This window comes from Nomascus leucogenys, chromosome 6, assembly GCF_006542625.1.
Source record: "Nomascus leucogenys isolate Asia chromosome 6, Asia_NLE_v1, whole genome shotgun sequence".
NCBI lineage: Eukaryota > Metazoa > Chordata > Mammalia > Primates > Hylobatidae > Nomascus > Nomascus leucogenys.
This window is the reverse complement of record NC_044386.1, coordinates 6,798,216-6,811,326: the sequence shown is the minus strand read 5'-3', so window position 1 is coordinate 6,811,326 and position 13,111 is coordinate 6,798,216. Positions and strand designations below refer to the sequence as shown.

Here is a 13,111-nt window from a genome sequence, read left to right as displayed (position 1 = left end):
TGCCCTCCAGCCGGATCGACAGAGTGAGACTCTGTCTCAAAAAAAAAAAAGAAAAAGAACTGAACAGAAAGGAATTTGTGCCAGAATTTTGAGGCAACAGTGAGGGAAGTCTTCATGGTCAGACATGACGATGGACACTCACGGGGGACCAGGCCGGTTTCTGCACATCCTCACTCTCCCTGGCTCTATGTCCTGCTCTTCTTCCCAACTTGTGGCCAATGATGACTCTGGCTGCTGAAGCACAGAGTCAGCGGCTACACAGAAGCAACAGATGCCCATCGACCTTTTCACCAAGCTGCACCACCTTTGGCCACCCTTTGGCTGACTAGACATGTGATACGGTTTGGCTGTGTGTCCCCACCCAAATCTGATGGTTTAAGTGTTTGGCAGTTCCCCATTGCTCACTCTCTCTCTCTCTGTCTCCTGCCACCATGAGAAGACATGCCTTGCTTCCCCTTCCCCTTCCCCTTCAGCCATAGTTGTAAGTTTCCTGAGGCTTCCCCGGCAATGCAGAACTGTGAGTCATTTAAACCTCTTTCCTTGATAAACTACCCAGTCTCAGTGTGAAAACGACTAATACAACATGTTTGTCTTCAGATTTCCCTGAACGTTCTGACTTTTCCACCCAAACCAGTGCCTTACAAAGACTTCTGAGTAACTGTGCAGATAATTATTCTTCTTTTGAGAAAGAAAAAATTGCTGTCTTGTTACCAGACCTTAGAAGGGTCTGAACGTTGACAATGGGCCACAGAGTCACCATGTAATCTGCAATGTCCACCACTGTCGGAGTTCATCCGACCCTCAGACAACCCATTGTTGAAAACCAAATGGATAAAGGTGCCTTGAAGTTAACTTCTAAATAAGAGTGTGGTGCCAGGAAATTATTTCAACTGAACAAAATGGCACAGGGAAAAGTAAACTCAGAGTGTGTTTCCCATACATACAGGCTTAAAGTACATAGAAGCTGAAAGACAGAAAGAGAGAGAGACAGACATAGCATGAGAAGACAGAGAAAAATAGCAAACCTTTCAAGAAGCACGTCTTGAAAAGAACTCTGGCTGTGACTATTGACATTACGAGGTTGAATATGTTTTGAGAGATTTGTGTTCCTCAAAAAAAAACTAATCTGAACTATGGATGTTCTAGACTTAAGAGAAACTGTGCCTTCTTATCTATGGCAGACAAGAGGTGAGAAAGTCACTCAGCCCCCAAGAAGGGAATATCCAAATACTCAGTTCAAAGGTAGTTAAGAGGATGGTAAACAAAGAAGAAGGACCTCCCGGGGAAGATTCGAAGGCCACATAAAACAGAAGAAAAGGGGACTATTTCCTAAACAAGAGTCTGGTTGTAATGAAGAAGCAATCTCCAGTCTCTGTGCCAGGGACCCTCACCCTGCCTGCCCAGGTGGACTTAGAATTGCTGTGAACCAAGGGCCAATGGGTTTCATTCTTCTTTTGGGATAGCAGAAGGGTTTACTGTGGTTATCCTAGGTAGATGAGGTGGCTGGGTAGATGGCTGATAACAAGTCTTTTTAGACCACTGGTCTCCAGATCAGAGAAGCCCCACCCAGGCTTGATGGAGAAAAGACCATTCACTGGTCCCTTTGAACAAAAGAGTGCCCATCCCTTAGAGATCCTAGATTCTGAGCTTACTGCCCTTCACAGACAGGACTTTAAGGTCATCTCTCTTGAAAAGGGAGTATGTATATTTTCTTAAAAAGGGAATAAATTGGCCTGGCACAGAGGCTGATGCCTGTAATCCCAGCACTTTGGGAGACTGAGGTGGGTAGATCAGGTGGGCCCAGGACATTGAGACCAGCCTGGGCAATATGATGAAACTCCATCTCTACAGAAAAAAAAAAATAAAAATTAGTAGGGCACGGTGGCACACACCTGCGTCCCAGCTACTCAGGAGGCTGAGATGGGAGGATAACTTGAGCCCAGGGAGGTCAAGGTTGCAGTGAACTGAGATCGTGCCACGGCACTCCAGCCTGGATGACAGAGCACGACCCTGTCTCTAAATAAATAAATAAACATAAAAATGGGAATAAACTAGATATTGGGTGGCCAGGTAGGTGGACTGCTGTAGTAATTAGGGTTCCTCAGCATTCCAGTTTGCTTTTCTGTTATGGCTTTTATAAAAATCCAAATTGGCTGCAATAATCCCTTCCCTGTATCCATGCTCATAAGTAATTCTGTCCTACACTGAGTCTGGCTCTAGCCATGTGGCTCCATTTGGCCAATCTAATGGCAGGTGCATGGCACAAGCAACGACTTGAACAAAGACTTGGGCAGTAGGGCTTGCCCCTTTCCTCTTGCTCTTTGGAAGCCCCTGAACTCCATGTAAAGAAGCTCAGGCTAGCCTGCTAAATGAGAGGAGACAGCCGAGTGACCTGGCACCCCACTCAACAGCTATGGTGGATAGCCTGTCAACTGGCCACACACATATATGTAGCTATTTTGAGTAATCCAGTGATTAACTAACCTGCCAGTAGACACACAAACATAACACAGACCAGCAGAGATCAACTGAGAAATCTAGGTTAGAAGACCCAAGACCTGACCTGCACAATTAAGAGCTGAAAAAAAAAAAAAAAAAAAAAAAAAAAGAGTAGTTCAAATCTGTTAAGTTTTTGGTTGTTACACAGCACAAGTTAATTGATACATCCCTCTTCCAGGCATATGAAAGTTTGGCATGGCTACGTAAGGTAACATAGCAGATGGTATTTCCCACACATGGGGACAATCTACATTTCATCCCATGTATGCTTGACATTCCTTTCATCAAGTTAGGTTCTATCCCCTTAGACTGACCACCCACCTGAGAGGGTCTTCATGATGCTTCAATCAATAGAGTATGGCAGAATTCCCTGACTTGAGAGACAGGGTCATAAAAATGTCATGCAATTCCATCTTTTTCTTTTAGGATGATCATTCTTGAAACCAGCTCCCATATCAAAAGAAAGTCAAGTAGTCATGTAGAGAGGCCACATGAAGGTGTTCTGGCCAGCAGTGCCAGCTGAATCTCAGTTTCAAGCCAGCATGACCACCAGACAGGAAAGCGAGCAAACCTTCAAGGGAGGCAAGCCCCAGCCTTCAAACCACCCCAGCCTATGCATGGGGCAAGGAAGAGCCACCACTGGCAAATGCACCCAAACCGCAGGTTCAGGAGGAAAATAAATGATGGTGGTGTTTCCAGTAATTAAGTTTTATGGTGGTTTTTAAGGCAACCAAAGACAACTAAGAACATTTACTCTGGCCAATAAAAAAATGAATGAAAGTGATGTGTCACTTCCATGTGGAAAGTGTTCATTGCCAGTAGTTAGACATGGAAGCAAGCTTTTCCTCCTTGGTGCAACAATTAGGAAAGAAGTGTGTTGTGGGATGTGCCCTCCTTCATCCTGAAACCCTGAGTGACAGGACTGTCAGCAGAGTCCCTCTACTGAATCATCTTTACCGTGTATCCTGAGCAAAATATAAACCTTTGTTGTGTTGTGTTAATCCATGAAGACTTTGGAGTTGTTTCCATGACATAATCTAATATGTTCTGACTGACGTAACAGGAGATAATAAAGATAAAAACACACACAAAAGAAGTAATGGATAAGATAAACAAAGGGGGATGGTTCTTGAAAAAGCTAAAAAGACATCTGGTGAGATTATACATGAAGGCATATAAAAACAATATTATAAGTAAAAATCAAAAATAAAGCATATGTAAAACATCAAAAGGAGAACATTATTATCAAAATGAGCATGCAGTTAAATTTGAGAATTTGGATGAAATGCAAAAATTCCTAGAAAAACAACTTATTGAAACTGACCCAAGAAATAAAATCAGAAATACTAGACAATCTTACTACTATCAAAGATACTGAAGCAGAAGTTTCACTCTCCCCACAAACAAATCAACAATACTTATTACGGAGCTTTAGTAATTGTGTGTTTGTGTGTGTGTGTGCATACATAGCATTGAAAGGATAAAAACAAAACAAAACTAAAACTTAGTCAATGGGGCAGAACAGCTCATAACCAACCAACCATGTGTAGAATTTTGATATATGATGGATGTGAGGAAAGTAATTGAAATGGATCAGTGGCAATTGATTCTCCACAAGGAAAAAATAGGTAAATGAATCTCAATTTCTATAACACACCACACATATATATCATTTATGTGTATATGTCTATATATGATAAAATGAACAAAAAGACAAGTAAAAGAACAATAAAACCCAATTTCAATATGAAGTTTACATTTGAGGATAGAGAGTAGAATGGAATTAGTTGAGCATATAGAAAGAAATTTGCTGTTAGAGATATTCTAGTTCAAAATGGATTCATGAAAATTTATTTTACTATAAATGAGCCACATAGAGATCAATGAGATTATGCCTGAGAATCAAATATTAATCAAATTAATCAAATGAGTAATTCTATTTTATGCACCTAAAATTCAATTCCCAAGAGCATGGAGGTTGTATATTTGAATTCACTGCAAGTCAATGATGGGAAAGAGTTAGACATTAGGTTGACCATATGTCTGAACTATGCTAACATTTCCTCATTATCTGTTTTATTCACATTAACCTGATCTCCGTATTTAATTTTTAACATTAATAACTTTAATTAGTTCTAGTAATGGACTAGTCTAAAATTTTATTTCTTTCATAATGTCCACAGATCATTAGTAACTTGATATCTTAATTATTTGCTCTTTTTTTCTCCATATACCTAAAAAAAAAATACAGGACACTAAAAACACACACAGACATATACATACACATAAAATAATTTAGTGTTGGAGTAAGCACACAGGAATAAAAACCAGCATCTTTGAGCTCTGGCTTGTCCTAGCTGCAATACCCCAGCATCATTATGTCTGACAGACAGCAAAGGACATTGATATAAATGGGTAGAATTCATGATTCCAAGATCTTGCAATAGTGCTCCCGTTACAATAGTGCTGATCTGCCATCTTTTCTACCAGGAACTTTCTATGGGGTGATGACCCTAGAGACCTGATTTATTCACAGGACTCTCCCAGAAAATAATGATCATCTTGAGAAATCTTCAGAATTACAATCTTTTAAAATGAAATTATTGTATTATACTTTCTGTCTATATGTTTCAAATGCAATAAATTATTTATGCAACATATTTTAATTGCCCTATAATTGAACTTTCCCATTTCCAGCACCAAGCTTTTCAGAAGTGACTTGGTCCAACTGTGAGATACAATCTGCCTTACACATCTCTATGAGCCATGGTCAGGTCTGTGTTTTCATTCTCTTTGTCTTGGCACAATTGTTCTAGAACTCTGGGCAGAGTCAGAAAACTAGCTGGTAAAGCAGCCCACAATGGTTTTTTGGGTTGAGGTTTTTCTTACTGTGTCTACCCCACTCTCACCTGCATATGGCTCCTGGAGACAGAAGTATAAGCAGAAGCAAAAAGAGGGAACCAAAGGAACTATGTCTAACATTGCCAAAAACAGTTGGACAAACAAAGTCTTCTCCTAACCCTCTCTTCATCCTCTCCCTTGTGATTTTTTATCGCATCCTTATACCAAAAAAGGACTGAAGATTTAGCACAGGCTTAATTTTGTCAAGTGGACCAAACCCATGAGCTAACTTAATCCTTTTCTGTCCTCCCAAACATTTGGATATAAGGCACGGAGATGTAGAAGAGACTTTAAGATTAGGGGAGGCACTCAGGAAGATCCAGAAAGTGCAGAGGGTCAGAGGTGAATGCCCTCAGCTCTTGTGGTCCTTAGATATGATAATGATAATGATGATAGCTTGCCCTAGAGCAGTCAACAGTATTTAAGGGATCATGTCAACACGCGAGGGGTGAGCCAGTTCAAGGTGGAGTGCCATCCAGGGTGATGTCAATCACAGTGCTTGCCCCCCCAACCCAGGTGCTCTAAATACTCAATGAAGGAAGAAATGAGTCGGGTTCAATGAATTGTCTCAATGTCAATATCAAGTGGTAGGAAGAAGCCGTATACCAGTGGAGTATGCCCAACACCCAGCTCAGACTCTCCTGTCACTAACAATTTCTCATGAAATATATCACACACAAAACCCCTTCGACACAGGAATATCGCAGCTCTAACAGTGTTGTTCCATTTTTAGTAGAATATTCAGTTTTAAATTATCAGTAAGAATCACGGCTTAATAGGAATGATTCTCACACCCATGGTTCATATGCCAGGACTCCTCAGACAACAAAAGCATAGCCACATTCAAGGCTCCACTTGATGGGGAAGACACTGGGGACATTTAGCATAATGAAAATAAATAATGCCAGCACATCAGTGAATTAATTATGAGGAAGCATCTCTACTGAATTCCTTTAACTCTGGAAGAGAAAAACATTAAAAGGTAACTCCATTACACAGAATGAAGATTGAGGCTGTTCATATCAGTAAGAAATTTCAACAAGAAAACTTGCTATTTTCCAAGACCAGCGCTGGGAATTCTAGACCTTCAATCTTCTCTAGCAAAGTCACCCAGGGAAAGCCAAATGCCCTGTGACCCTGTGACAGCGTAGCAGTTGTGTGACCTTGAAGAGATGAGTTCACTTCTCTGGGTCTCAGTTTCATCATCTGTAGAATGAGCACCTTTCTGGCTCTAATGCAATGTGACTACAGTATTCTTTCACAGTAACAGTGAAAATGCAGCTACAAAGATCTAGGAACAGCTAGCAGTCCTGGAGGCTTACTTTATGCCAGGCATTGTTCTAAGGGCTTTGCATGTACTAATTGAGACCATCAGCTTACAAGGCAGGTACCATGCCATTTTACAAACAAGGAAACTGAGACATAGGTTAAACAATTTTCCCAAGGTCACAGAAGTGGAAATGGACAAAGCCACAACTCCCACACAGGCAGATGCTCTCAACCATTTCACTCCACTGTCCTTTCAAAATGGGAAAGGAAGGTGCCATGTGTATATTTAATCATACATTTCAATATCCAAAGGATGCTTTCAAATCCCTTCTAGCTAGGCCTCTAAATTGCAACCATCTTTCCTGCAGAAAATTACAGTTTTTCCTTGGCCTTTTTTATACCACAAGTAAATTATAACTAAAACGACTTACAGAATTACTGGTTGCAAATTACAAGCACCTGCAGAGTAAGATTTCCTGCGTGTACAGAAATGCATAAAAATGAATCTTTAGTTACCTTTACTGCAATACCTAAGAACACGTTCTATTCCCTTCCACAAGGGAAACTAGAGAAAGCATGCACAGAATTTCCTGCTTCTTAGAGGGGATGTTGGGCACATTTGTCTGCCCTCCCATCCTTCAACCCCCAAGGAAGGAGGTGATTCTTCCACCTATGGGAGGTGCTGAAAGATTGTCTGGAATAATAAAGTTGGTTGGCCTCTACAAATAATTAGCTATGTTAATTTGTTTTGGAAGAATAAGATTCTTTCTCATTGTACAGACAAAAGAACCTCTCTGATAAATCTGCCCTTCGAAAAAATATCTGATGCTGGAAAATTGATTCATAATAAAAATACCTCCGGTTATTGTTTTAAATATCTAGCTCATTACATCACCATAAAAGAAACAAGGTGGGCCATATTCTCAGTCACATATATTACCTATTTATAGCTAATAAAAGTGCATACTCTTATTTCAGTATCATACTAAAAAAAAACAAACATCTACTTCATTTCTCTGACTACTTGAAATTATGGAATACAATTTTTTCATTTATATTGAAATATTGACTATTCCTAATCATAAATTTTAGCCAAAACAAATCTGGCTGGAGCCAGCTGGTATTCTGACAAAATAAAAAAAAATTATGTCAACCTTTCTTAACACTGACAGGCAAATTTTGAAAACAGCTGGCTGATTTTGAATATAATAAATGAGAGTATTAAATTCTGAAAAAGGGTTTTCATGCATTCAGTAATAAAAAACAGTTCCAAAAAACAAAGTAGAAAGAGAAAAAAAAATGAGAAAAAGAAAAAGAAAAAAATTAAAAACCAAGTGACATGATAAGACTTATGACTTAAAATTTCATTTCATTAGTTCTAAGTTTTCCGATGCCAGGGGTCAAGTTTATTTTGTTCCCCATGGCCAGCATTATTGCCATTCCTGGCACTTGGTAGGCACTCAACAAGCTGATGGTGAAAAAATTATAGATCAGATTTTTCATGAATACTCTCCATGATAAACAGCAGAAACTATTACTCATATTATTAAACAGAATATTTAAATTCAAGACATGCCATCAAATTTTATATTTACTGAGTTTCATGTCTTCAAATAATTCTTCACAAATATGGGATTAAAACTATTTAACAGTTTTCATGTAGAAAATAATCAATTAACCAAGACTGTGAAGTTTCAATTCAGGATTTACTTTTACAGCATATAAAACTTTAAGGATTACTTTAACTTTAGGGCCAACAATGCAGAATCAAGGACTGATCAAACGTTGAAATTAAATGAAATCACTTTGTGAACAATATCAATTAGGGAAATATTAAATCAAAATGAAGCTTGCTTTTTTCTTTTTAGTATGTATTCCAAATCACTTCTACAAAGGCAATTACATACAGCAAAAAAATCTCCATGTACTTGCATTATGCTAAGAGCATTTTGTAGTCCAAATGCTCTAGGAGGCTAGGGATGTGCTTTAAGAAAATTGCCAAACTTCTATAAGAACTGATGAAAGTCTAATGGAAATCAAAATCAGGCAGATTCAGGGGGAAAAAAAGGAATCTGTCCAAGATTTTAGGCCGCAAAAATAGATCTGCTTAGCTCCTGAATTGCATGACAGCCCAGCTATTCAAGTAAAGTGCTCCAGCGTGGAAAACCTTGGCAGGGTCCCAAAGCAGCCATTCCCACCTCCCGAGGTAGCCCTCTCTGAAGCGAAGCCCTGCCAGCCCAAGAAATGAACTCATCTCTAATTGCATGAACACAGCTTTACCTTAGCCCTATTCTACCTTCAAATGTCCCTACCCCAGCCATCGTTGTCTATCTGGATGGAGAAGATGTTTTGGAAAGCAGAGATGCTGGTTATGGTGTTTCTAATATCAAAATAGAAACAGGCTGTTGGGAGCCCAACATCATCCCAGTCCCGACTCAGGTCCAGTTTCAGAACACAGGGCACATTTCTCCTAGGCATAGCTCCTTCCGACTTGGTCCTGCAGCTGGTCTCTGCCTGAAGGTGGCTTTTCTATCAGACTGAGTAATCCTCCCTGATTCTGAACATTTCTGCACAGCTTATCTCTTCGAAGGGTGCACATAGTAGACATAAGACCATGAATTAGGTATGGCCAAGAACAGGATTCATTTCACTCTCTCTGGACCTCACCATAGGTGACAGCCATGATGTGGGAAATGACCACTTTGTGCTTAAAATGATTTAGCTGAAGGCAAGAGGAGCATGAAAACGATTGATTTATCAAGGAAAAGTAAAAATGTTTGGATAACGTTTTGAAAAGGATACCACTCCCACAGATGCACCAAGCAAAATGGAACATAAAGGAATTGAATATAGAAACACAAATATAAAGAACAAAGACAATTCAAGAAAGGGTGCTTTAAGCCCAATAATGCTAAATCTCTGAGTGACCCATTCAAGAATCTGTATCAATGAGGTTTAAGAAATTAGAATTCTCCATCACAGAAAACAAAGTGGTGTGTGCAGGGGAAGTACGAACTTCACACTTGTCTTTAAATATATTAATGCTGCTATAAATAGGTCATCACCTGCTCCTTTCCATTTAGAAGAGAACAAGCCAGAGCAGGTTTGAATTACAGGTTCAAGAGAATCACAAGCCGAAATGCCCCAGCAGAACAGATTTCCAAAGGAAAACTCTGATGTTTCTTTTCTTCCTGGCAAGTAAAAATCAATAAGTAGATGACTTTAGAGATCCTGCTTGCCCATGAGACTGAGCAGAAGTCTCTCCCCAAGTCCTTTTTGTCCCTAAAAGTAGTAAAGAGAGATAAAAATGCCATTCCAGAGAGCATAGAAGGCTGGTTACATGTGGAGAGAGTGAGGGCTGCTCCGGACTCGTATCTAGACTACAGGGATCAAAAGGTACTCTCTGCTCTAGGTTTGATAGTACAAGAGCCAGTGTGTGATCTGTGACTTCATGGCCTCCTACATTCTATTTTCTATTCTTACCTCATTGAACTCAATCAGTAGACAGCTACCATTGAGTGGTGTGGGGGAATTTTTTATTTTTTAAAAACATGATGGTAACAAGTCTTCCCATGCATAACATTTGAACACCATCTGGCTCCGGATATCCTAAACAAATTGCCAAATACCAAGGACATCTATTTTATGCATGGTGAAATATAAGCAAAATCCACTTCTTTGGTGGTGGACACATATAAATATAGGCACATATTTATATTCTAAGCTCAAAATACATCACCCAGTGGAGACATTCACACATCAACCACTGACTAAAAAAAAATAAAATAAAAAATAAAACTCACTGGATAATCAATGCCTCGCAGAAAATCCGCACATGCATGTCACAGGCAGTGCAAAAGTTTGAACCACACACTCAGAGATCAGTAACAGGAAGTTATCGCCATCTACAGACTTCCCCTCACTTTTCAAGGGAGCGAGCCAAGGATTTCTGCTTGAAAAATATAAACTGGCAAAACTGACATCAGCTGTTGAGCTGCATTATACTCCTAGTGATGAAATCCACTTTAATAACCTGTCCAAAACCCTAAACACGTTACTTCTTTAGAAACGGGAAAGCAATTGTCCATCCCAAACGCTTCTTAACTGTAGTCTCTGAGATGAAAGATTGATTCACAAGTCAACACCATATCGCTTTCTGTCTATGGGGCTAAAGGGCTAAACGCATACAGATTTAAAGGCAAAGATGTATATTTAATTTTTCTTCTTCATTTTCCTTGTCATTAACCACTTTCCCAAGGCAGGCTTTCTGCAGAGTTGAATAACGCCCAATTCAAACTAAAATGCCAACTGTGGGGCCATGCCAGTGGAACCGGGCAGGAGACAGCGACTCGCCCAGGAAGCCCACGGCTGATTCGGGGAAGACCTATTCGAGCGCGGCGGGCAGCGGTGCCCGGCAGAAAGCGCAGAGTTTGGTAGCGGGTGCGCAAAGATGCAAAAAGCACACGCCCTGCCCGTCCACCTGGTGAACACCTCGGGAACTTTATTTTGGGAAGAGCCTTCCCAGGAAACTTTTCTCTCGCCCGCAGCCCTTGCCAGAGCCCACCGGGCCGCGGGCCAGCAGGAGGAGCAGGGAGCCGCGGGCCGAGGGGCTGCCGCGGGCCGAGGGGCAGCCCGGAGCGGGATGCGGCTCAGCTGGCCGGGGTCCTCTCGGGGCCGGGGAAGGCGCGGCGCTGGACCCGCGGGGAGGCCACTCACCAGCCCAAGCGCGAAGAAGACGGCGAGCAGGGCGAGGCAGGAGCCCATGACGATGAGGAGCAGGAAGACGATGAGCGGGTGCTGCTGGCTCATGCAGTAGTAGGACTCGTAGAGCCAGTCCCGGGACCGCGGCAGCCCGTCTCCGCCACCCGCCGCCTCCTCGGCGCGGTCCCGCAGGTAGCGGCGGCGCCGCATCGCCTCCTGCCACATCGGGGCCGCTCACAGGGCGCCCGCCGTGCGCGCCCGGCCCGGGCAGCGCCGCTCGCCGCGGCCGCCCGCGTCCCACCCCCGCGCCGCCTCGGCCGGCCCGGCTGCCGGCACCCGGAGCTGCGCGCAGGGGCCTCCGGCGCGGGAGGAGCTCGGCGCCCCGGGCTGGGCGCGCTGACGCGCGGGCGGGGGCCGGGCGGCGGCCTCGGGGGCAGCTCCCGGCGCCGCCGCCGCCACCGCCACCGCGCGGGAGGGGGCGGGTTCCACGGGGCCCTCCGCCCGCCGCTCCCCGCCCCGCGCGCAGCCGGCCTCAGTGCAGGGGCGGTGTCGGCCCCCACCCGACGGCCCGGCTGCAGGCTGCGGACGGCGGGGGCCGGACTGCGAGGGGAGTGGCGGACTGAGGGGCTCCTGCTGCGCCCCGGCCCGGGGTCGTGCTCGCCCGACGTCCTCCCACACTCAGCCACCGGGTCGTCCACCTCCTCTGCCCTATCCCGAGTGCAGCGTGGGTGGGGTGGGAGGGGCAGGCCTCCCCGCTACGAAGTGAAAACACAGCCTAGGGGGTGGAGGGAAGGAGTCCTACCCCCACCACTCCCCGCCCCACCTGGCTCGGAGCACTGCGGGGCTCCTAAGCTCCTCTCCACTACCTCAAGGTCAGCGGGCAGGGACGCTGCCACCCTCCTGTTCCCCACACCCCTTAGTGGGCTGCGGGGCCTGTCTCACCCTCCCCCACAGTCACAGAGCGCAGCCGGGGTCAGAGGACCCGGGGGTCCCTCCTTTAGTACGCGGGTCAGAGGACAGCGGGGGACTCCCTCCTTTTCACTCTTTTGGGGAGCTGGAGAGGATTTCCCACCCTTCCCGCCTTCCCGCGGTGGGCACGAGTTTGCAGTCCAGCCCTTCTTCCCCTCAGCGTAGCAGGGTTGAGGGCTCCCCCATCCTCTCCACCCTCTTGAGAGGGCCGGGGCTCCCTGAGAGGGCGGCAGGGCGCGGAAACGCCAGAGGCCTAACTGGAGGCCGGCACCATGTGGAAGTGAAGCGGCAGTGACTGCACGGGGAGCCCCCGCCACGGCCTCGGGGGGCAGCCTCCCTTGCGCCCTCCACGCTCAGCTTCGGTCATACTTTGGAGGTGCCGTATAAGCCTGTCATATCACAGGTTTCCAGAGGTGCCCCGTGGCTGGTCGTGGTCCTCGCCGAGCCCCTCTGCTGAGCGGTGATGGCGGCAAAGGGGCGGCGGGGAGAGCCGCTGGGCGCGCGGGCGGGCGGGTCGGCCCTGGGAGTCGCTCCCTCCCTGTCACCTTGGGGGACTGGACGCAGGAGGCGCTATAGAGCCGGCAGGAGGGTTGTGGGGGCGGATGTCATGAGGGACAGTGTCCTCTCCCGACACGCGTGGGAGCGGAGGCCGCTGGCTCTCGCCCTGGGGGCCGAAGGGGCTTCATCGCTTATCACCAAAGGAACCCACCCTTCTGGAGGTTTCCTCCTATTCGAGTGTGGTCCGGCCCAAAGAGCCCCCAAATCCCACCTC

At 44.8% G+C, this 13,111-nt stretch overlaps 1 protein-coding gene across 1 annotated transcript in view; it reads right to left on the bottom strand.

Moving 5' to 3' along the window:
* Positions 1-11,754, bottom strand: part of ADCY2 (adenylate cyclase 2) — a 434,401-nt gene extending 422,647 nt beyond the window's left edge. The window contains exon 1 of the mRNA XM_030813903.1: positions 11,386-11,754. Within this exon, the coding sequence (XP_030669763.1) occupies positions 11,386-11,595 (210 nt within the window). The 5' untranslated portion in view covers positions 11,596-11,754. The remainder of the gene's footprint in view (positions 1-11,385) is intronic.
* Between the last annotated feature and the right edge of the window lie 1,357 nt (positions 11,755-13,111).